General features: G+C 27.0%; 2 protein-coding genes across 6 annotated transcripts; one reads left to right on the forward strand and one right to left on the reverse strand.

The window, feature by feature from the left end:
• Nucleotides 1–6106: 6106 nt before the first annotated feature.
• On the reverse strand, nucleotides 6107–16839 carry LOC105679936 (uncharacterized). 5 transcript variants are annotated; one of them, XR_010890588.1, is made up of 13 exons: nucleotides 15706–16836; nucleotides 14855–15007; nucleotides 13733–13855; nucleotides 12829–12951; nucleotides 12638–12736; nucleotides 11844–11945; nucleotides 11644–11757; nucleotides 11456–11548; nucleotides 10625–10696; nucleotides 9851–9931; nucleotides 7296–9217; nucleotides 7102–7185; nucleotides 6107–6280 (listed from the first exon to the last, which is right to left on the reverse strand). XR_010890588.1 is itself a non-coding variant. In XM_067356480.1 (10 exons), the coding sequence occupies exons 1-10, from the start codon at nucleotides 15803–15805 to the stop codon at nucleotides 9843–9845; spliced, it is 1101 nt and encodes a 366-aa protein (XP_067212581.1). In that variant the 5' UTR covers nucleotides 15806–16839; the 3' UTR covers nucleotides 9587–9842. The 5 variants fall into 5 exon arrangements, 1 of the variants encoding a protein (XP_067212581.1); XR_010890587.1 differs by having other exon boundaries at nucleotides 15673–16836; XR_010890589.1 differs by lacking the exon at nucleotides 11644–11757 and having other exon boundaries at nucleotides 15673–16836.
• Nucleotides 16840–21586: 4747 nt separating this feature from the next.
• LOC105668167 (uncharacterized) lies at nucleotides 21587–26044 on the forward strand. Its single transcript, XM_067356879.1, has 6 exons — nucleotides 21587–21605; nucleotides 22701–22871; nucleotides 23453–23506; nucleotides 23794–23925; nucleotides 24659–24781; nucleotides 25701–26044. The coding sequence occupies exons 1-6, from the start codon at nucleotides 21587–21589 to the stop codon at nucleotides 25985–25987; spliced, it is 786 nt and encodes a 261-aa protein (XP_067212980.1). The 3' UTR covers nucleotides 25988–26044.
• Nucleotides 26045–27069: the final 1025 nt, after the last annotated feature.

Consider the following 27069-nt stretch of genomic DNA (forward strand, 5'->3'; position numbering starts at 1 on the left):
TTTAAAAAACACTTGTTAATCTTAAAATAACTTTGAAAATCGACTTCGAGGTCAAGTTCAAGGTTATCAACGGTTGGCTCCCTTTGAACCCTACAATTTTTGTACGAGTTATTTTTCGCTATCACCTATACCTTCGGAGTTATTTGCGTGGATGGATTAAAATGGCCCACCCTGTATATACAGAAATTTATATACATAAATAATATATATCCTTTCACATAATATGGTCAAATCGCCGTATTAAACCAAACAATGTAATATTGTAATTTTATACTCGCAGAAATAGCAATCTATAGTTAATTGTTTATACAAATTTACTGATGTTCCATACTATAAAAAATTTTATAATGCATATGTCAGAAAGTGATATGCTTCGATGTATGCAATAAAATAATTGCAGTGTAACTTCTATTTCTTTTATTTAAGTAAAAGTGTGTGAGACAAAATCAGCAATATTATATTCTATCTCTCTCGGTATTATTTAGCTCCCTCTTCTATTGTGCTAACTATGTTATATATAACTGACTTTATTTATCAAAAATAATTTATTTAACACGAATAATATAACATATTTAAAAATTTAATATTCTCTATCAAAATTTAAAAAAAAGCGAACTTCTAGAAAGAGAAAGAAAGATATAACAATAAAATAGCATGCCTTGCAAAAATAAACGGACTTAAGTAAGTACATGTGAATAAGACTCATTGTAAGGCAATGTGGATGCACTGTAATGTGATAAAATATGTTATGTTATTTGGGAGCAAGTAAAAGTATTTAAAGTACATATTAAAACATGATTGATATTTCTGTTTTTGATGTGGTGTGAATAGTGAGTGTAACTGTGTATATAATCATGTCTCTCATAGGACTACAATAATTAATTAAAGCTTCTTACTTCAAGTGTTAAGTAAAGTAATACACACAACACTACACTTTTGCAATTAAAAGATATTACTGTGTTCATGTAATAAATAAGTGTTGCAAATAAAATACATTTATGCTAAGATTCTGATTTTTATAATTAACATAAACGGATTTTTATAATTAATATTAACACAATAAAATGAACAGCTTACTGTTTCTATTAATATTTTAAACATATATGTATATGTGTGCGATGTGTAATATTCTACATATTGAATTGTCACTGCTGTCAAAGAAGCTGTTAGAAGAGAATCCATTTTCAAAGCACGAGATTCTTTCCAGCGAGAGTTTATTATTATTAATTTCCTTGCTACTAGAATTCTGTATAATGTTGTGGAAATATCAATATCTATTTATTCATCAAGTTAAATTCTATAGTTGGACATTTGCTGTTACGTGTTGTGCCATATCAGTGAACAATAAAAATAAAAATAACAATAAAAATCAGTGAACAGAAAATATAATTGTGAACTTAGCTGTGTAACAATATCACAATAACTAATTAGTTTCTTTTATAATGTTTTGAATTTAAGTAGAGCATTAGAATTCTATATTGTTGTGATAAATGATAGTTATTACGGTATTTATGTAATATATAACAGTGCAATGCATGAATGAAATTCATTTGTGGCATAAGATTTTTATAATTTTAAGGTTATTTGTTTACTATTTTTAATAATATTTAATAAGACATATATGTATATACGCTGACAAATTATATAGAGAGATTATATGCACTGTTATATATTGCATAAATATCGTAATGTGTCATTTATCACACAATACAGAATTCTAATGCTCCATTCAAATTTAAAAGAATATGAAAGAAACTAATTATTGAGAAGTATTGTTATACAGCTAAATTCACAATTATATTTTCTGTTATTGTTCACTAATATGGCACAACACGTAACAGCAAATGTCCAATTAGAATTTATCTTGATGAATAAATAGATGTTGATATTTCCACAACATTACACAGAATTCTAGTAGCGAAGAAATTAATAATAATAAATTCTCTCTGGAAAGAATCTTGTGTTTTGAAAATGGATTCTCTTCTAATAGCTTCTTGGCAGCAGTGACAATTCCACATGTGAATTATTATTAATACTACACAACATGCATGTATGTCTTGTTAAATATTTATAAAAACAGTAAGCAGATAACCTTAAAATCAAAATCAGAATCTTGTAGCACTAATGTATTTTATTTGCAGCACTGTTATGTATTGCATGGCACAGTAATTTTAATCGCAATAATATAGTGTTTTATTACTTCACTCAAAGTTTTAATTAGCTTTCATTAATTATTATAGTCCTATGACATGATTAAATACACAATTACACTCATTATTTACAGATCACACCACACGTCACAAACAGAGATATCAATCATGTTTTAATATATACTTTGAATATTTTTACTTGCTCTCAAATAAAATATTTCATCACATTACGGTGCATCATCATTTGACACCATTGACTAATCACAGTCGATTATTCTTCCATAATTTATCTGTGATTGGTCAATTTCTTACGGCTTACAGCTTACGGCTTTATTATAAACCAACCCTTAGTTTTAGACTGTGTTCGTTATGCTCGCTTACATGCTGAAAGCATCATTCTATCTTTCTTCGACGCATAATGAACAAGAAAGACAGACTGATGCTTTCAGCGCGTAAGTGAACATAACGAACGCAGCCTTATTCACATATACTTCAAGTCTGTTTGTTTTTTAGGCACACTATGTACCGTTATATCTTTTTTCCTTTTTGTTGATCTCAAAATACAGTTTTTAAAAATTTTAAGAAAGAATGCTTAATTTTTAAATTGTATTATTTATATTTATGCAACAAACCATTTTTGATAAATAAAGCAAACTGTATAACATATTGGAGTTAGTACCGAATAGGAAATAAGCAAATAATGCCGAGCCGAGAGAGTTAAGGCCGGTATTCATAGTCGATTCTTATAATTAAGACCGTTTTAAGTATAGTCTTAAGATGTCATAAGCCAATCACAGAGCCGTATTAGCGTCTTAAGGCTTTACTTAAGACGATCTTAAAATAAGAACGGACTATGAATACCGACCTTAGAGTCTGATAGGTACTGTTGATTCTGTCTCACACATTTATCTAAATGAGAAAAATATGTTATCTTTTATAACAAGACGTGCTCTCTTTGCCTCTCTATCAGTTTCTATATACTTTTATGTTTCATAATCTAGTGAGGGCCTATCCAGACAAACTTGCATAGTCGCATAAACATATACAAGGAAATTAATTGGTTTATAAGCAAATGCATAAAGAAATGGACCAATCAGTTTCCTTATGCATATGTTTATGCGACTATGCAAGTTTATCTAGATAGGCCCTAACTGTTGTTACTACACAAAAATAAACAAAAATCTTAATTAGAACTGAATAGTTATCATAATAATGAATTATGAATTTAATCATATAGTTTTGCGCAGTTTAACGGACATGTTGATACGTGTCAGTGCATCTGTGTACATGAGGCGTAACTTGCGTAAAATGCGGATCCGCATTGCTTTCTCTCTTCTTTTGATGATTTCGAAATAATGTTGATGATTTTATTAATAAACTTGCTTTCTATTGTTGCACTGAAATTTTCCTTCTTGCTTTTGTCAAATATTAAATATATACATATTTCTTTAAATACAAAGAGAGTATAATAGTTTAGCTATAAAAAAGGAACCTATTGATATAATTAAATATTATTTTTATTTTATTTAAATATTACTTCTATTTTATTATTGGACGCTGTATTAAGATGCATTTTAGGTAACTAAAATTAATAATATAAATGTATTTCGAAATATACTCTGATAGTAGTGAAAATCCATATTTCGCGTGTTATTTATATATAAATATAGATTTGCAGTATTGTCATTATTTTAGACTGCATATGACTGTATATAAACTTTAATAAATAATGAAGAAAGAAAAATTTTTAAATAGAAAAAAATGCTCTTTTCTTATCTTTTGAATTAATAGAATGTATCATTGAAGCATTAAAGGAATGAGGAATGAAATTTCAATGCAACATTAGTGCAATTAAAATGAACGCCTTAAACTGAAATTTTTCTTGGAATACTTTCTATATATAAGTTTTTTATGTAAAATTCTGAAATAGTTTAAAATTTCTACGATTTTTTATTTTATAATTTCTGAAGAAAACTTACAAAATTTGAAAAAGTTTACAGAATTTTTTGAAGTTCTTTATAAATTAAAAACATTTCTTGAAAAATATTATGTGAAAATATTTTCACTAGGAATAAGACATGGACTATGAATACCGGTCTTCAAATTTAAAGAATTTACTAATTGGAATATTACTTATCCTAAGGTTTTATCTTATGGAACGAATCTATTTGATTTCCTCAATGTTACTCATAAAGTTATAAGCACAAACCAAATCTGTTTGATTTTTTAAATCTTAATTTCTTTATTCAGATAAGTATAATTTTAGAATATTTATTTTCTTTTATAACATTTTGAATGTAATCTTTTTTTCTGTTTTATATGTTTAGATAGAAAACAAATTAATAAAGAAATAAAGAAAAATAAGTGTAATGTTTACAAAGTGTAAAATATATATATAAGAAAAATAAAGAACATCAATTACATAAGAAATTTCATAAATTATGCAATATAAAATCATTTTCTATCAGGCAAGTATTATATCTAAAACCTTGTATCTGCAATATTAGAAATCGCTCCAAGATTTTGAATGGAAAACAATTGTTCAATCACATTAGTCTGAATAGTTAAAATGCGATTTGTCAATTCTTTCCTTATCTGAACGATTAATAGCATTGTTTAGACACAAGACTTAAATAGACATAGAACATAACTGCTTATAATGTAGAATAACTGCTTATAATATAAAAGTAATACATAAACATCAAAGTTACAAAAGATTACATTCATAAGTTCAAAAGATTACATTCATACATAGATAGATACAATATCCTCGTATGCAAATAAATCTAATCACAAATTGAACTTAAATTATTATATTCCTACATATGAGTGAAAATTATTGTAATACATGAAATATCACATTCTATCAGTATAAATTTATACTTGACATATTTTACTTAGTATATCACAAGAATAATGTACTATAGTTACCATGTTTTCTTTAAATTAAAGATATAATCTCTTAGATATTTGTACTTTTTATCAAATGCTAGTAAAGAAACTTTGCATTTATTTGTTATTCTATAGTAAATTTGAATAATTCTATAGTTTTAAATAATAAACTAAAATCAAAATTAAACAACTTTTATGCTTTAAAATAGCTGATTATATAAAGTATAAGACAGTATTGCTTTTTATCACTCTTATTTTAGTTTTTAAATAAAGGCACTTCTTTAAAGTAATGACTTAAAAAGTATGTAAAAATACTATAAAATGTTTACACTCTCTAGCAATTATCATTTAAGTATCTTCATCCTTTTTAACGTATAGCAGCAATATATAGATATACTTATAGACAGACATAAACTTAAAATTACATAATTATAATCAAAATTAAATAACATTACAGATATTGCATTTGTCATTGCACATCCATATATATCTTAAAGTTTCTTTAGTTGAAAGATACTTAATAGAATAAAACTTAAAATATACGTATCTTTTTAATATCGCTAGAAATATTCATGAAATTTCAAAACTCCAACTTGAAGTCAAATAAACTTATTATTGATAGGTATACTTTTGTTCACTGATGCAGTCTTAACTTAAGAAAAGCGAATAAGTATATGACAGACATCAAAAGCAAGAAGGTCTGTGACATCAGAAGAACATCAAAAGTTTGAGGAAGATATTAAAATTCCTGAAACAAAAAGATATATTCATAAAATAATACTTACAATCAATTGAGTATGTTTGTAAAATATACCGATATACTTTTCCTTGCTCTAATAATTAGCAAATAACTATGAAAATAACATAATATATAATTTACTAATTGCATAAATTAGTTAATTATATATTAGTAAAACTGCATATAATTTACTAATTGCATTTTACTTTTGTCACATTAATAGTGTAACAATAATTAATTTTCTATTTTAAAAATGTTTTTAAGTATTAACATAATACATACTCACATTGTTTACGAAAAGCTTTTTGTTTATTATGTATCCACGTTTTTATTTGTGGGGATGTACGTTGTGCAAGAGAAGTGTACTGTTTCTTTACTTCTTGTATTTCTCTCAAAGAGGGTAATGTTAAATTTTCCATATGTTTAGCAAATGCATGAAGTGCTGTTTCTTGTTCTTTCTGAGACCAACGAATTCTTTTAGTTTTTCCATATGGCGATGCTAGTAAAAAAAACCAGTATTGTTAAAGTGATACTTATATACGTATAAATAATATATAATAATAATCATGATATATAAATTTGAGAAAAAAATGAAATGTTAAAAGAAAAAATTATACTAAAAATAAAATAAAAAGTATACTGAAAATTAAATTTAAAAAGAAATGTTGTTAAACATTATACTAAAATAGGTACATGAGATTTACAAACACTTTTGTGCCATAATTTCTTATAACTTGTAACTCTTATAACTCATAACTTTTATATAATCTCTATGATATATATATATATATATATATATACAGGGTGATTCAAAATAACCTGATGTCCTTGCAATGCCATATTCTTAAGCGAATTCTGAGACGATTTTTCCTTTTACAAAATTTTGTCCGAAGCTTAGTTTTCGAGTTATAATTGAAAATAGATAGCAACTTACGAGTTCGGTACAACAGGCAGGCAGGGACGCGCAACGTATAATGAGACTGTCAAGTGTTTACTATCGTCTCATGACGCATTACACCGTCTCTGTCTGTCCGTTGTACCGAACTCGTAAGTTGCTATCTATTTTCAATTATAACTATCGGACTCGTAAGTAGCAAACTATTTTCAATTATAACTCGAAAACTAAGCTTCGGACAAAATTTTGTAAAAGGAAAAATTGTCTCAGAATTCGCTCAAGAATATGGCATTGCAAGGACATCAGGTTATTTTGAATCACCCTGTATATATAAGATACAAGACTCTGCAAACATTTTTAAACAATTCTTAGAAAAATAAAACATACAACATTAAAATTTCACATATTTAATGTAAAATACTCACTTGAACGTTTTTGTTTTTTTTTTCCATCGCTATTCCTTTGTTGATTATGTATTATATCATCAGGTAAGTCATATAAATTTGTGTCTGAAATAAATGTTTGTGAATATTTGAAAGGAATTATATATATATATGTATATATATTGTATAGAAATAGAATATTATGCATAAGAAATACAAATGTAAAATGTTATTACCTGAATGTATATTTTCTTTATTTGAGCTATTAAAGTTGTTCTGTTTTGCTTCTTCATCACTTTCGGAACTGTTATTTGTTGAAGTTTCGTCATCTGAAATATTTTTATTTCCTTGAACTGCTTCCAAATATTGTGAAACTTTTAATATATCTCTGCTTGCCAATGGTTGTCTATAATGATCCTTATGTATTTTCTCAGAATGACCCATAAATGTAGCAAGATCAGATACATCAATCTCATCAAGATTTAATTGAATACAGTATGTTGCCACATGCTTCCGCAATTCTGTAGCACGCAAAGTAGTAGACTGACTTGCATTACATTCTTCTGCAAATTTTCGTAATAAAATGCAGGCTTTAAGATGTCTAAATCTTTTTTTATTATAGCCAGGTAATGCAAATACGTAAGGATTTGTTTTAGGTATTTCAGCTTCTTTGCGAAATTTTAAAATTAAATTAATACTTTCAAATAACTGCTTTGTTAATAAAACGGGCACTCCACGGCCCAATTTGCCCCTAATACAGAATCGAATATATTTTTCCGCAATTTTTTTATTTTTTTTGATAATAATGTATAAATGTCGGTATTTACGTTTTCATGTAGTTTTTCGTAACTTTGGAAATCTTCAATAAGAATTCGCTCCATTTCTCCCGACCGTCGTCTATTAAATACAAGTACAGATATTAGTGTAGCTTCTGCTAAAGAAAGCCAACTATGATAAGAAAAGGATTGTTGTAGTGTTGTAAAAGCTTCAATTCGCTTTTTTTCCAAATATTTATATAATATTTTGATATCTTCCAATGATGGTAGAATAACTTTTTTACGTCTTTTCTGAGCTGATTGTGTTTCCATAACAGTCTTATTTACACTTGTCCCAATATCAACAACTAATAACTTTAAGAAGTCTTTAACTAGTTTCTTTTTTTCTGAATCTTCCCTCTTTATACATTCTGCGATAAGAAGATTTCCAATGTGTTTAATTAAAGTGGATAAGTTTGCCGCCACTGCAGGAGCTTCATATATTTTTTCTTCATCATTATATCTTGCAACTATATTTATCGCATGGATACAGTCATCATATACTGCTGGACGATATAGCGATTCAAAGTTTTTTATATTTTTATTTATACTTTTTAATGCCAAAAGGAAGCGGCCAAGAAGACGCAATCTTGCACGTATCATGTCATGATGATGTTGAGATTTGTATTTAATGCAGAGTTTATTTCCAAATAAAATCAATAATTCATCATATCTTATAATGCGTGTAATCTCGTCTTCACGCATGACTGGAAATACCATTTTCTTCAAAGTTTCATTTGCCGAAGAATGTAACCTGCACATAATTTTTCTACCCATTATCATAATACATTTATTCTTCCGAAAATCTTTTCCAAAGCAGGTTCGAGAATGATGACGTATTGTACTTTTTGCAAAGAAACCTTTACATTTTGAGCAAGCAATAAAATCTCTGGCGAGCTTGTTATATTTTTCATTGGGACGTCTAGATACTATAAGTTGTCCATTATTCAATGTCGAATTTGTATTAAATTTAAAATTGCCATTTTTTCGTAAAATTTCTATAATTTTTTTCCTTTCTGTGTTATTTTTGGGTAAAGCCGTAAACCTTTTTACATCCAATTCATTACGATGTACTTTTTCTAGATGTCGTGCAAGTTGTGTTTGCAATTTTGAACAAAATATACAATAGTTTTTTTTAGGAGATCTTGCATTAGAAGTCTCTACATACATATTTTCATCGTTGCATCCATTACCATTAATTTGCGAGGCATCTAAACTTGACATTGAAGTTACAGTTGTGTTTAAGCTTGATTTGCGTTTTTGTGGCAGTTCATTATCCGATAAATGTTCATCTTCTGATGGTACATATTCTGATTCACTACTTTCTTTACCATTTTCAACGTCTGTAAAAAAAAGATGTAGATTAGGTAAGTATTGGGTTTAATTCATTTCGTTCATTACCTTAGTTATCTCAACTCATGACATCAAAAGCGAAAAAATTCATGTTCAAAATTCTTGCAAAATATATCTTGAAATAAAAATATATATACAATGATATTTGTAATTAATTAAATAACTTAATAAAGTATAGAAAAAAAACTTTCTTTTTGCTTTAGTAATCAATAACTGTAATAATAAATCGATAATAAGCTATAAAATTAAAAATCACATTAAAAAATCACATAATTGAAAAATAATTTATATTTCCGAAAATTTTTCTTTTGCTTAATAACTTTTTTGAACTGTACTAAATATAACAAACAGATATAAAGTTGTGTGTTATTTGGTTTTTAATTAGATATATCACATTAATTTTATTGATATTTATCAAAACAGAAGAAAAAAGTTTTCTGAGTATTTTATAAAGTCTAAATTAATCTTATCTTATAAATATATCTTTTTATTTGAACTATCTTATAAGAATTCTTCATAAAATTTTCTCTTTTTTTATCATAAAGCTAAAATCTATAATAAAGGACCAAGAATCTTAATAAATTTACAAAAATAATCAAAAAGAGCTTTTACAATTTACATACCAAGTGTTGATGATATTTGGACATTTGCTTCATTTCCTATTTGACTCACATTTTGACATGTAATAGAATTACACGTATCATCTACAAATATAAATTTTTAAAAATATACGTATAATTTGTTATAAAATTAAAATCAAAATTAAATACTTAAAATTAAAAAGTTAATTATAAAATATGATATATTTTAATAATAAAAACTGCTTAGAAACTTGCAAACAATCTGTGATATCTCATATATAATATTAGCAATTTAAAGTTAGGAAAACATTTTATTATTATCGAAATATCATACTCAGGTTTTTACTTTTCAATATAGATAATAAAGACAATTGTTATAACATAAATTTTCATATATTATTGCAAAAAATATATATTGTTTATGATGTCCATTGTAACAAATTTAATACTTCAAAAAGGATGTCAGGATCATTTACTATATTTTGTATCTAGCTCCTATAATAATATTCATGTGTTTTTACATCTAAACATTCCTAATCTTAGCAATCAAAATTATAACTACATGAAAATAGTGATTAATAACTAGGTGGTCACATTGTTAATTTTAATTTTACATTTACAAGAAAATACGCGAAAGATATATTGTAAGAGTAATGTAAAATCTCAATTTGAACTATATTAAAAAATAACTTCCATTCTGTTTTATTTTGATATTAATATAGTTTTTGAAATATTTAGTTTTAAATCCTATAAATGACTGATTCTACTATTTTACAAATTCCTCAAAAATATTAAATATAATTAACTTTTACATACCAGTAGTATTAAAAGATATTCTTCTAACACAATCATCTAAAATAAATGTAGATGGAGATATGTTAAGTAAATCTGTAAACAAAAAAATAGAATGAAAACAAATAAGCTTATTTAATAATGCATAACAGCAAGTGATAATGAATTCAGGTATTACTTACTGCATAAGAAATATTAAGCTTCATTAATTTTTTTTGTAATATTCAACATATTCAATTATAATACAATCAAAATTGGGAAAGTTACTTTTTAAAAGTTACTTTTAATTTGTCATCGTTATTTTTTAAATGTTAAACCAATATCAAATTTAAAAATTTATTTTTTAAATGTTTTTGTTCAAATATTATTAAAAGCAATATAATCTTAATTTCAAAATACCACACAAATTTAAAGAGAAATATTTTAAAATGCTTAAAATGCAAATAAAAATTGTTGATTCATTAAACTTATAAATATAGCAAAATTTATACGTTTTTGCACTGTTGATCTTATGTTCAAAAATTTTAATGTGAATTTTTAATTTAAAGTAAAGACAGTTTGTTTTTAAAATATGCAGCTAATGTATCATAGAACTACACTAATATATGATTGATTTATGATTATCTTTATACTTAAGATATTTTAAATATAAAAAATAATATACTAATTAAAGATTAAATACATAAACAATACATCAGAAATAGGTTCAAAATGTAAAAAGTAACAATAAAAGAAAATGTTAAATTCGTTGTTACTAAAAAAAATATAAGTATGTTACTGTTTCAGAAAGAATAAAGTAACAATAACACGTTACAATAACATGTTACTTCCCAAACTAGAAAATAAGAAACATACCTGTTAATGAGACGTCCATGTTAATATTGTCAATTTCCAGATTATTTTCAACTGCATTACATGTCTGTATACTTGCAGGTTCTGACAAAGGTTCTAACAAAAACAATTATAATGATGTAATCAGTAGTTATCATCAAAATAATTTTCAGAAGTAACTAGTATTATGAAAAATATGAAAATAAATTTACCACAAGATAATAAAATTTCAACATCTTGCCAGACTTCATTGAATTTATCAGTTCTTTCATTGCTTATGTCTTTATCGATGCTTACTGATTTACTAATTGATTTACTAACCAAATCTAATATTAAAATTGAAAAATATATTATCTTTCTTTAAAACTTATAAAATAGATTATAGATAATTCATAATATTAAAAATACTAACCACAAGGTAAAAGCACATCTGAAATTCCATTAATATTACAGTCTATATTTTGTATTTCACTGTGACATACGTTCTCATTTTTATTCAAAATTGTATTAATATCTGATATAAGAAAAAAGATATATTAGTACTTTGTTCATATAATCAAATAGTAATTGCAGATATAATCTATAATTAGTTAAATATACCAGATGTAGGAAGATCAATGGTTTTTTTATAAGAACAGTTTTTTTCTGTTTCTAGTCTATCGTTACTCTTATTTTCGTTAATTATACTAGAAGATGCTCGAAGATCAGTGCTCTCCTGATAATAGCAATCTTTCTTTTCTGTTGCCGCTCCGTCCTTACCCATATAGGATTTTGCAATCGGCCCAATACTGGACCAGTAATGATTGCCTGAATTGCAGTACTGGCAACACTACTGGCTCAGTTTTGGCGCAGCGTCGGATGATAAGTTTGTCCCAATACTGATAAACGATACTGGTTCAGTGTAGTTAGCCTGCACTGATCCAGTGTTGATCTTACGAACGGTCCAATACTGGTTGCCAGAGCTACCAGCACTGGCTCAGTGTTGTTTGAAAGATTAGTATTATTATAATTTTAATAAAATTATAAAAATTGTATATGATTGATTTATGTTTTAAGATTATACTTAAGAAAATCTTATATATAAGAACCGACTATATATATGACTACTGGTTTATGATTGCCAAGTTTTTAATAATTCTAAATTTAGTAAATGTTAATGCAGCCTAATATATAGAAAACATGGAAATATATATTTTGAATACTCACTGTTATGTATTGGAACATCAAACGTTTCTATATTACTATCTTTGCTTTGAATCTCAGTTGGACAACTATTTCCATTTTCGATGATTACTGCGTTGATATCTGATGTAGAAAAAAAGTATATTATGTATTTCATTCATATCATGAAATATTGAATAAAATTGTAATGGATAAAATATATTAATTAATCGTACTAGAAGATGTTGGAACATTACTGGTGTCTAGATAATCACAATCCTTAATTTCTATTTCTGCTGTTTCTGGTCTGTCATACCTTCTACTTTCATCAGTGACTGTTATGGTTGGTTTATCTATATCTTAATGTAATAGCAAAAAAGAAAATGTGCATTATATTCTAGCTTTCGTAATAGAAATGTACTTAGAGAGACTGGCATAAATTTTTTAATACGCTCTTACAAAATTATTTATGATTAAGTTTCAGTTATATGCGTTTTGTTTTAATATGTATTAATTACTGTTATTTATTGGAGAAAACAATAATAACTTAAATATTATTTAAAAAAAAATTAAATTTAGTATTAGTGAACATTCATGCGAAACACATATATATGTATATTAAAAAGAAAAAACTTTTACGGAATATTAGTCTTATTTTTACAAATTATAAATAATGAAACATGTGAATATGTCTTTAGAAAGTGACTGTCGAAATTTGTTATATTATATTATCTCGTATATGTCATGAAACAATGAATAAACTCTTTAACATGATATTACTTTAAAAAATAATTTTACTTTAAAATATTACTTTATTCAATAATTACAATATTACTTTAAAAAATAATTTTAAAATTTAGCCTTGAAAAGTAACATTTATCATGAAAAACTAGTATAGAAACTAGTATGAAAGAAATTATATTAGAAAAAAAGTTTTACAAAATATTTACAGAATATTTTACAAAACTTTTATAGAATATTATTTTTATTCTTACAAATTATTAAGTCAAACATATATATGTGTAATTAGGAAGTGGATTATTGCCAAAATTTCTAACTACTCTAAATTTGCTAAATGTGTTAATGCATTTATGCCAATCTTTAATACATGGAATAGATGAAAATATTTTGAACACTCACTGTTATGCATTGGAACATCAAACATTTCAATACCACTCTCCTTGCTTTCAGTTTCAGTTGAACAATTGTTTCTATTTTTTTCAATGATCACTGGGATATCTGATGTTTCCAGTTCGTCGTTTCCTTTATTTTCGTCGATGATTGATTTATTAATTGGAAAAAAGAAAAATATACATTCTAGCATTTATAGAAACATACTTAAAGAGATTGATATAAACTTTTTGATACACCTACAAAATTTGTGATAAAAAAAACTTTCAATCATGCGTTTTATTTGGTTATGCATTCATAATGACTGTATTTGAAAAAAAAGTATATTATGATCGGTATTCATAGTCCGTTCTTATTTTAAGATCGTCTTAAGTAATGTTTTAAGACGCTAATAGGGCTCTGTCACATTTTAAGACTGTACTTAAAACGGTCTTAAATATTAGAATCGACTATGAATACCGGCCTATATGCATCTCATCCATATCATGAAATATTGAATAAAGTTATAATGGATAATAATATATTGATAATATACTGATAATATAGATAATAATATTAATTAATCGTACCAAAAGATATTAAGACATTAGTGTCTTTATAATTGTAGGTCTTAATTTCTGTTTCCGATTTGTCGTTTTCTTTATTTGAGAAAATGATAATAATTTACAGATTATTATTAAAAAATAATTTGAAAGTTAGCATTATTAAGTAATCTTTATAATACAAAACAAACATATATTTAAAAAAAGAACATTGCGAAACATTATTCTCAGTTTTTTATGAATACTCAAACATGAATATATTGTTAAAAAGTGTATAATTGCTAAAATTTCTCTGAATTTAGAAAATGTTAATATCTAATACAAAAATAAAAAAGAAATATGCATTACATTTTAGCATGTACAGTAGAAACGTTTTTGTATTCATTGTATTCATGTATTCATAAAAGTCGTTGTGTTAATATCTAACATAAGAAAAAAAGTATATTACTATTGACATATTAAATAATTGATGATATTAATTAAATGTATCAGAAGTAATGATTTTTAAAGTAAATAAATATTACATTACATTAATGCTTATGAAAAAAAGTCAAATAATTAATGCAATAATTAATAATATTGTACTTACCTTTGAATACGCAGGTATTCGTAGTCCTTTCATAATCATAATTTTTGTATTTTGTATTTCTCTTTCTACTTTGGAAATAAATTTTTTTACAAAACACACGTGGTTTATTTGCAAATATATTCTGTTTTATTTCGTGTAATATAGCTTTGTTATCTGTAATGATAAAAAAGATATTCAATAGTAATCTATTTAATAATAATAATTCAGTTTTTTAATTCAATATGTCATATTTATAAAGTTTTTTCTTCAAACTAAAATAATATTACATGTGACTTTTATATTAAAACAAATAAAGCTTTGATGAAGCTCTCTCTCTCTACTATAAGTAAAAATCTTTTAATTAATCAATTGCAATTAATTAGTCATTCTTAAACCATCGTTAAAGAATTGAATTGATATTTATACTTTTTGGAATGAAAACAAATAGAAAAATAATTAGACATTAAAATTATGATTATTCGTACAATAATGAAAAAATATGAATATTGGATTTAGAGAAATTTGCTATTATATACATTGTAAAATTCTGTATTTTCTTTATAAATAATATAATTACCAAGTAACACAATGAGACTAATGCCTTTTTATCTAAAATTGTACGCACATATCAGAGCATACTCAGCTCTTGCTTTTTCGCTACATCATTTCTCTATATCATTTTCATGCATGTGCTAATATATTTTGATATGCGTGCAATTTCAGTTTAGAAAACATTGATATCCACCGTATAATGGTGATTGATATTACTTACATATAATAATAACATTGAAAACGTATATAAAATATACATTATAAAATATAAAAAAATTCCAACTTACCATTTTTCGCTATAATATTTGCTGGGTACTTACGTCTATCACTGTATGTAGCTTTTGTAACGCCTTTACAAGTAATAAGATTTGATTTGCACACGTGATAAATACCATCATGAAATTTTACTAAGGCGTACATATTAGAATTTCTATTTTCAATACAACTCTTTGGATAATATTTATAGCATGGTTGAATGTGGTTAAAGCGCGAACGTACACGTTTCTACATGTTTCATAGCCGATTATACAAAAAATAATCGTTGCTAAGTTAGTTTGTTTATTGCTAGGTTACTGTTTAATACGAACGTTGCCTTTGTTTCTGCCTGATAATCTTGATGTCGAGAGAGATAGTATCTATAAGGTATCATCGTCTCTGTTTTTCACGTATAATGCCCGTCTATGATTCGCTGGGTCGTACAGTAGCTCTAACCTCTAACTTATCGACCTAATGGCGAATTCCTACTGACAAATATGTTCTGAGCGTATATGTCACGCGTCGCGTCATCCGTCAGCGTCACAAATTAACCAATTAAAGCATCTCATTTTATTGCATGGTAATGGAATGGAATAAAATAGAACAAGATGCGTGACGCGCTCAGTGGGAATTCGCCATAGGCCTAAATTTACAATAGATGTAATAAGCTTTAAGGCGTAAGAAATTGACCAATCATAGTCGATTATTCTTTTATGTTTTGTGAGTGATCAATTTCTTACGGCTATACTTATTGTAGATCTAGGCTTAGACTAATAAGTTAGGGCTACTGCACTACCCAGCGAATCATTGACGGGCAGTGTACTATCTTAGCTAAAAACAAACATATCTTTATACATTATCACACAGTTTGATGACTAATTTATGCTTCGGTATTAATCTTAATCTTAGTCTTAATCTTAAAAAATTGATCAATCACAGACAAATCACAGAAGAATAATCGACTGTGATTATCATTTCTTAAGACTAATAGGCTTTCTACAATAAGCCGTGAGTCGTAAAGTCATAAGAAATTGAGCAATCACAGTCGATGAATTCTTATGTGATTTGTCTGTAATTGGTCAATTTCTTATGACTATACGATTTACGGCTTATTGTAGAATAGCCCTAATGGTGAGTGCCGAGACAGAAAAGAGAATTTTATATTTGAATGAATATATACAATACATCTTGTTGTAAATGTTGAGATATTTTTTTCTGTAATAAATGTAAATATAATTATGACGCTTGTATGCTTACAATTATAATCATTTAAAGAATTTTTAATTTTTAATTCTTTTTTGCTGTAGTAATTAATTATCTATATTAATTCTTTTTAAGGACAAGTTCAAATTTTGTTGAAAGAAACCAAATTTGCTATTTCTTTCAGAATTGAATTTACATCACTTTCCAAATAAACAACTATATTTCATAAATAATAATGATAGACCAATAGACCAAATAAACCAATTAAAATCAAATACGAACTAAAACTCGTGTCAAATTATGGAATTGCGAACTGAGATTAAAATTCAATAATCATATAATTTTAATGATTATTTTCGTTCTGATTAATTAAATTGTAATCTTTAATTCGCAATTCTTTTGCAATGCGAAGTAGAAATTGAGCATACTTTTGAAATAAATGACTGTATTTTAAATGATTGCTTTTTTAATCAACAAATTTTTTCTCTATTACAAAAATGGTATTTGTAGAATTTCTTGCTGTTGAATCTTCATATATATGTATGAAAGTAGACGATAGGAAATTTTGTGACATCACAGTCTGACGTAATCAACCTCTATAGCAATACAGGGCGCTTGCATGATAGTTATATAAATTTTTAATGTTACACATTCACCATATAATATGAATCTTATACTTTTTTATGAAATCACTTGTTATATTACATAGAAAATTTCTATATTTTTTCTAATAATTTCTATTTTATATTTATGAATGTTAAATAATGTCGGATATTTCAGATAAATACGTTACTGAGAATTCAGAGCGTTTGGATAGTATGACGACACTTTATATAAAACAACTTTTTTTAACAACATTTTTGTAGATACGCTTTACAGTGGCTGAAAATAAATCCGATGTGTTTTACCTTCTATTTTTAATAATTATAGGAGATACAGAAAAATGGTTCAGACAAAAGTTATTCTATTTTTTGGCTAAATGGAATAAAAAATCCGATCAAATTGAGTCGTCATCGATGCATTAGCATATGTATTTTAATTACAGAAAAGAATTTTTTATTCTAAACAGCTAAAAAGAAATAAAATTGCATTTAAAGAAATCGGTAAAACAGACGGCTCCAGGATCGCCTTACTTGTAGTTTAACCTTGTTTATTGCTAAGTAAAATAATAAGTACTAAGTTGTAATTAACTGTTTATATTATGCTTCATGGTTTCTCGTAACTTATGAGAATCTTGAAACTTTAAGTGCTTCGATTTTGATGATTTTTTAAGAATTAATATTCTTATATTATTCATTAATATTAATATGTATTTGAGCGCAAGTAAATATCACATACATGTTTTTAATAATAATTGATTCATATAAAATAATACTTTCACTGAAACTAGAAGTGTCGTTATAAAATAGTCGTTCCATATAAAGTGTCGCTGTACTAAACGAACGCTATTGTAGGCTACTGTAATTTCGACAGAAAGTTAGATATAATAATAAAGTAACGAGAATTTTGAAGTTTAAAAAATTTCTAATTTTGATGATTTTTTTAACAATTAATATTCTTATCGAGAATTGCGTATTTAAGTATAAGTTAATTTTATATGCGTATATTTACTAATTGATTTATATAAAATAGTTTTTGTTAATCAAGCGATATATCATTTTGTCGTTAAAATAACGTCATATGTTAAATCACACATTTCTCACATATTCTGCTTTGATATATAGTGACATGTCCCATACAGCATACAAGCTTGCAGCAACATTGCAGCAATGTTATAATATTGTACATTGCAGTGCAACGTTGCAGATATATTATACGGATATGAATTTGCAATATCATTCAAACAATATTACAGCAACATTTTAAAAATATTGTAAAAACAATGCCCTATTATGTTCTTTTATTGCTTGAAATATAATAAGTAGTATACAAAAAAATGTTAATAATGCATTATTTTTAATCAAATATTATTTAACATTATTTAATATTATTTTTAATATAATGCAATATTATTAATAAAATAAATATTTATTTATATTATATAATATACAGGGTGAGTCATTTTAAGTGACGCACTGAAATTTCTCAAAAATTATAGGAGATACAGAAAAATGGTTCAGACAAAAGTTGTTCAGGACAATGGGGGTTACCTATTTGTGCTAGTGACTTTGACCTTGAAGTCAATTTTCAAGGTCATTTGAAGGTCAGTTATTTTTTTAAATGGAAACCCCTATTTTTGATTCCAAAATCTAATAGCTGGTGCCAAGAGCTTTTCAAAACACTATAATGAAGTTATTTTTCATTAAGTACTTTTCGAGTTATGAGGCTTGTAAATTACAGTATTTTGACATAAAATATAAAATATCTTGTAAAACAAGTTTTTGAGAATGTTACCTTAATACTTTTATGCATAAAATAATGAGACGAATCAATTGGTATAAAGAAAACACATAGTTGCTTTCAAGAAAAAATATGTAATTTGCAACATGCAACTGCATACTTTTTTTTAAAACCAATGTGTTTTCTTTATATCAATTGATTCGTCTCATTATTTTATGCATAAAAGTATTAAGGTAAGATTCCCAAAAATTGAATGTTTTACAAGATATTTTGTATTTTATGTCAAAATACTGTAATTTACAAGCCTCATAACTCGAAAAGTACTTAATGAAAAATAACTTCATTATAGTGTTTTGAAAAGCTCTTGACACCAGCTATTAGATTTTGGAATCAAAAATAGGGGTTTTCATTTTAAAAAATAACTCTGACCTTCAAATGACCTTGAAAATTGACTTCAAGGTCAAAGTCACTAGCACAAATAGGTGACCTCCATTGTCCTGAACAACTTTTGTCTGAACCATTTTTCTGTATCTCCTATAATTTTTGAGAAATTTCAGTGCGTCACTTAAAATGACTCACCCTGTATATCTATATTTTTATTACCTTTAAACTAAATGATAATAATCAAATAAATAGAAAATTTATCACTATACGGTCACATTGGATCTTTTATGTCTAATAATATTTTTCATGTTAATTTGTGTACATTTTTCACTTAGCAATTTACGTGCCACTATGTCTGTATCAAACTACGCTTTGAAAATTGAAGATTAAAGATTGAAATTTGATCGGAATGAAAGGAGCTAAATTTTTTTTGTTCTGATTAATGAAATTTCAATCTTTAATCTTCAATCTCAATAATAGGCTTTAATATCTGAGATAGGCTTTACTTTGTTGATCTTGAGACTAAGTTTCAAAATCAAAAATACCGGCGCATAGCTTGCTAAGTGAAAAATGTACATAAGTTCACATGAAAAATGTTAAGCATAAAAGATCCAGTCTGACCGTACATTTCCGAAATAATGTTGCATACATATTTTATTGCAATATTGATACATTGTTATTTAGTAATATTTCTGAAAGCGGACATTTTACCGTTGCTGCAACCTTGCAGCAATCTTGTAACAATATTTCACATTTATGCAATGTTGCAATATTGCAATGAAACGTTGTCACAATGTTTCTGCAATCTTGTTGTGCAGTATGAGGTATTTCTCGTTAAGTATTATTTATTGGAGAAAACATTTCCATGTAAGCATGAATGTTTTTGTAAGTTAGTCAAAATAAGTTAGAAATTTTGTAGTTATATTTCGAAATTGTGTTTTATACATATTTTATATTTATACATTATATAGCTGTTTTCTTGCTTTCAATTTCAATTTCTTGTTCATAAAATTATTCGATTATATTATCATTATAATCATAATTATATATTCTTTTATTGCCCTGTATCGAATTGAAATTTTTACATAATCAGTTTATATTTACAATAAAACTAAAAATAATAAATTCCAAGCTATATATATATATTTATACAATTTTCGTTTACTGTCATCGAAATCGCTGATTTAATGTCGTCAATCTATACAGTGTCGCCAAAATGATCGATTAATTGATATAGTTATTATGACGACAGTCGTCAAGGTATACGATTGATCGATAAAATTTCGACGACGGTCGTCACAGTAGCCAGAAGTCGTCAAAGTAGCCAATTCTTATGTAAAATTGTCGTCAGAGTAGCCGATTGACATATATATATATATATATATATATATATATATATATATATATATATAATACTTCGTAGTATATACTTTGTAGAAGAGGGCAAAGAAAATAATATATTCTTATTGTAGCTCTACAAGACGATATTTTAGATGACACTCCAGGACATGAGGAAACAATAGATAACAATCTATTAGATGCGCATACAGGTATCGTACATATAAATATCTTATATTTTAACTTTGTCATTTTTATCGGTCATATTCCTTCTAAAGTGCGATTTTACTTTCGTTCTGTTTTTGACGTATATAATACGTCAAAATATATAAAGACAATTATATTGCTTCGTTGTTTTCGATTCATTTTAATACGTGAATAGTGTGTCTACAAGATATTGATATAGAAATTATTTTAATAGTTTATTATATTTACGTATACTTTTATGGCAGAGTAGAAAACAAACTTTTCTATATTTTTATACTCACAGTAAGATGAAAATAAAAGAAATAAATTTTTCTTCCTTACTTTTTTATTTATAATTTAGTTTTATAAATTTCTGCAAACATTTATATTCGTTGTTTACAGTGCAGAAACCTGTGTCCATATCACATACTGTTATTGAAAATCAAGAGGTTGATAGAACAGAGCTAATAATTGCAAACGTTGCATCTGACAGACATGGATTATCACGAGGTACGTTTGAAAGAATTTGAGTTAAAATTTTGCTTCTATCTTCAATTAAAATTTTCACACGTTTGTAAATTCTTAAAAGACTGCGCGCGCGCGATAGATTTAATTTAGATAGAAATTAAATCCCTTTGTATCTTGAATAGGCAATTCGAACAACAAACAATTTTTTACTTAGAGTTTAAAGAAAAGGAATTTTCGATAAAATTTAGCAAATTCTTCTAAGTATATTCAAATTATTATTTTGGAAATTCAAATTAAGCGTATTCAATATCGGATGTATCACTGACAATTTTCGATAAATATTTTCTTGAGTATTTTACTGTCTGAAAAATTTTTAAAAGATATATTATTCTATTTTATCTTATGTCATTATTTATTCGTAATAGTAAGCATGCATACAGGATGGATGATTTAAAACGAGTGTAAAGTTTCAATAAATTATTTGGAAGATTATTTCGTAAAAAAATGTCATATGAACATATAGGTTCTTTTTCTTTTTAAAATTGACATCCTTAATATTTACACAGTTGGTGCAATGCGTTCATTCAGCTCAAGGAGCACATTTTAAGTTTTTTTTCTTTTTTTTTCTTTAAATATAAAAATGTGAATTATAAATAAATGATGCATATCCTCTTGTTTTATTTTGAGTTTACAACGATTACTTTTATTAAGCATATGATTTTACTGTGACAACGGCAAAATTTTAAAACTTTTAATTACATAGATATTGATATATATGTATGTATAAGGTTTTGTTTATACTTTTTTTCAGAATAATCTCTCGAATAATCTGTCTAAATTTGTTACACTTGTTTTGAATCAACTTGCACACTCTGTTAACATAATTATGGAATCGAAATTGTAAAGCTTATCTATCTTATGATAAAGATCTTTTGTTTATTAATAACGAACTCTCAAATACGACTCAAATGCGCAATCTACTGTATCAGTGATTATATAAGAGAAAAAATATCACAGATTTTATATTATTAATTGACACTTATTTGCATGTGCGGTTAATTATTGACTTTATATAGAATATTTTGCAAAATAATATCTTTTCAATATTAAAAACTTATTACTATTTTCTTCCAATTGACAGCATCGGTTGTTGCTAATTCAGAGCCGGATTCAGAATTGGATATTACCAGAACCAATCTTCCACGGAGTCGTGGAAGACCTCCATGTAATCGTGGAAGACCTCCACGCAGTCGTGGCAGACCTCCACGCAGTCGTGGCAGACCTCCGAGACGCGGTCGTAATTTGCAAAGAGGTAAAATAATCTGTATTTTATAGAGCAGCGCTCGGAAATAGTTGCACATTTCGAGCCGATTCAGGAGACGACGCCTCCTGTTCCCCCACTACCGCCCGGCCGCTGGCGGCCGAGCCGCCGATAGCTCTGGCGCAGGAGCGTTTTATATAAGAAATAGGCTGGGTTGTTGAGGCACCTCTCAGAAAATAGTAATATTTTCTTTGCTACATAAATAATGTTTATTTTCATTAATAATTAAATATATATATATATTATGTATTAATGAAAATAAACATTATTTATGTAGTGAAGAAAATGTTACGATTTCCTGAGAGATGCCTAAACAATTCAGCCTATTTCTAATATAAAACGCTCCTGAGCCAGAGGAGCTATCGACGGCTCGGCCGCCAGCGGCCGGGCGGTAGTGGGGGAACAGGAGGCGTCGTTTCCTGAATCGGCTCGAAATGTGCAACTAATTCCGAGCGTTGTTATACAGTATAGATGTATACCTTATAAAAATGTGTAATTTGTATATATCTTATAAGTTATATTTTAGAACATATAAAAGAAGAAAATTATACAAAATGATTTTTATTTTCCAGCCGCTGAAACATTCGAACCCATAAGTCAAATCGAAGAAGCTCATTCTATTGAAGGTAGGTACCCGAGACGAAATTTTATTACTTCCAATGTTAATTTGTTTTTATTTATATATTTTAAAGAACTTTGATAGATTTAGTATACTTAATTTGTTTATATTTCAATGAAGCATTCATATCGGAAATTCATATTTGGAAATTTTTCAATAAAATAAATGTCTATCGAGAATTATCAATAATGTATCCACATCGGATGTATTATTGATATGGATACATGATTTATTTTATTAGAAATGAATATGATGAGTATTATGTGTGACTATATACTTACATTATTTCCATAGCTACTTCACATCATTTGGACACACTTACTTTGGATGGCGAACTAACAAGAAGCAGAAACCGTGGCAGACCTCCTAAACGACGTGGACGACGCGGCAGATTTACGACGCTTTCACGGACTGAAGAAATCACAGGTAAAACATATTATTTTTCGCTATATAATATAGTATAGTAAACTGAAATAAATATTAAGGTATAGTACTTCCGCGATCATACCTGATAAAATCATATTTCTTTGGAATATTTTTAAATTTTAACTGCATATTAATAGAAATACTACCTACGCATTTGTAAAGTTAGAAAAAGATTGACCGTACCGAAGTTGAGATATTTAAAGTTAGCATTTTTTATACGTATTACATAAAAGTGCTAACTTTAACTTTAAATATCTCAGCTTCGGTACGGTTAATTTTTTTCTAACACATTACATAGGTGTAGGTATTATTTTTATTAATATACAGTTAAAATTTAAAAATATTCCTAAGAAATATGATTTTCTCAGGTATGGTCGCGGAAAGTACTACCTTAAACTGACAATAATTACATTGCTGTGATAATATTAATTAATAATATATGTATTTTATCAATTTGATGTTATCTTTTTCGGGATTTTATCACATTGTAAAGAATTTGAATCGATATAATTTTAAAAATAAACACGATTAACTTTGAAAATAATAAAAATATGAATTGATTATTATGATATATACTATTATCCGATATAAATATCTAAACAATTAATACAGCATAAAGATTTGTACATTATTGATTTTATAAATGTAATAATTTGACATAATGGAAAATAAAGCATTTTAAAAAAATTATATTTATTAATGAATATGTTGATAAATATTGTCATTATTTCAGGACACACAAGCACTGAACAAGGAAGTCAACAAATAGAAGTGTTGTCGAGCGAATCTGATCATAATGAAGAAAATGAAATAGAAGCAGTTTCGAGCGATCAGAATGAGATGGTGCATAATGAAGGTTAGTATACATATTCCCATTTGTGATCATAATACGGTACACATTTTTAAAGTTAGATCCGATTGGCCATAAAGAATACGACAATGGCTATAAAAATCTTTTATTGCAAACTAAAATAATTTAACATATATTTAATTTTTCTACGTAATTGACGTCGGTGCATTTTGTATTGTATATCGTAGCATTAGCCTTTTTATACAGGTATCAAACAATTCTGCTGTCACTGAATTGAATCACTTCACTTTGAAGGTCGAACAAATGTGTGACCATATCATTTTGAAAACGTTAGCAAGAAAGCTACACTTTTAAAGTGTAAAAATATGTGATAATCATTGTGGGATTATCCAGAGTATGGAAGAATAATCAAAGAAAATCAGTGTCAATTCTATAGAGTTGGATGAATAGATTCGACTGTGAACTTTTTAACCTACACTTTTCTCCCTACAATTAATATCTCGCCTATAAATATAATCATATTTTACATCTTAAAAGTGACTTTCTTGTCAGTGTTTTCAAAATCACATAATCACACATTTGTTCAACTTACAAAATGAAATGATTCAATTTATCGACGGCAGAATTATTTAAGATTATAAAAAAGTTGATGCTACAGTACAAAGTGTATCGAGGTCGACTAGAAACGGTGATTAGAAAAATTAAGTGTATATTAAAGCATTCTTAATTTGTATTAAAAGATTTTCATAATTATACCCAGCGAGAAATGACTCATCGAATTGACGTCGAATCGACATCAATATGATGTAATATCGATGATTTCGATGTCGATTTGATGTCGATTTGACATCGATTGATAGGTCATTTCTCGCTGGGTAATTAACTGTAGCTTTTTTACGATAGACTGGATCTTATTTTAAAAACACGCGCCTGTTATTATCATTAATTAATTTATATTTTATAGATTTTGAAGATATTTTTCGCACACCAGAAGATGATTTTGGAACGATTGGTCTAAGCGATAAAGAAGAGGATCACTTACCTTTTCATCCTGTTAGTACAATAGCATCAAGCCAGCGCAATCGCTCCAATGGTACATGCTGCACATGCTTGAATGCTACTGCCGCGTACATATTTGTTCCATGTGGACATTTGTGTATTTGTAGTGAGTGCCAAAAACGATTGCAAGATCATAAATGTCCACTATGTCGTAAAAAATATTCCTACTGTATTCGCGCCATAACGATATAAATACTGTATAATTTTACATGTAAAATTCAAGCATTTACATGTAAAATTCAAACATTTTCGCGCCGTATATAACGTATATAACGTATTCGCGCCATAACGATATAAATACTGTATAATTTTACATGTAAAATTCAAGCATTTTCGCGCCGTATATAACGTATATAACGTATTCGCGCCATAACGATATAAACACTGTATAATTTTACATGTAAAATTCAAGCATTTAAATGTAAAATTCAAGCATTTTCGCGCCGTATATAACGTATATAACGTATTCGCGCCATAACGATATAAACACTGTATAATTTTACATGTAAAATTCAAGCATTTACATGTAAAATTCAAGCATTTTCGCGCCGTATATAACGTATATAACGTATTCGCGCCATAACGATATAAACACTGTATAATTTTACATGTAAAATTCAAGCATTTACATGTAAAATTCAAGCATTTTTGCGCCGTATATAACGTATTCGCGCCATAACGATATAAATACTGTATAATTTTACATGTAAAATTCAAGCATTTACATGTAAAATTCAAGCATTTTAAGATGTAAAATATGATTTGATTTGACACTACTTTTTTTTCTGTGCAATGTGTATGTGTATAATCAAATAAAGAAGATATCGAATTAACAGTTGCATAGGATCTCTCTATCTTTCCCTCCCTCCCTCCCTCCCTCTCTCTCTTTCTCTCTCTCTTTCTGTAGATTTAAATCGCTCCTGATGTCAAAGTTGTGATTTTTTCTATTTTATGTGAGTAATACTTGTGTGCAATGTGTATGTGTGCAATAAAGTCATGCGTGCAATCCCAAGGAAAACAGAAAGTCAAAATAATATCAGTTCGACATCATATTGACTTTCTGTTCTCCTTGGGATGTGTATGCGTGCAATACAGTCGTGTGTGCAATGTGTATGTGTGCAATAAAGTCATGTGTGCAATGTGTATGTGCGCAATACGGTCATGTGTGCAATGTGCATATGCGCAATAATATCCTGTGTACAAAGTATTAATATAATTTTCTTATTTTGCGTATTTTTTACGGTCATGTGTGCAATGTGTATGTGCGCAATAAT

This window comes from Linepithema humile, chromosome 6, assembly GCF_040581485.1.
Source record: "Linepithema humile isolate Giens D197 chromosome 6, Lhum_UNIL_v1.0, whole genome shotgun sequence".
Taxonomy (NCBI): domain Eukaryota; kingdom Metazoa; phylum Arthropoda; class Insecta; order Hymenoptera; family Formicidae; genus Linepithema; species Linepithema humile.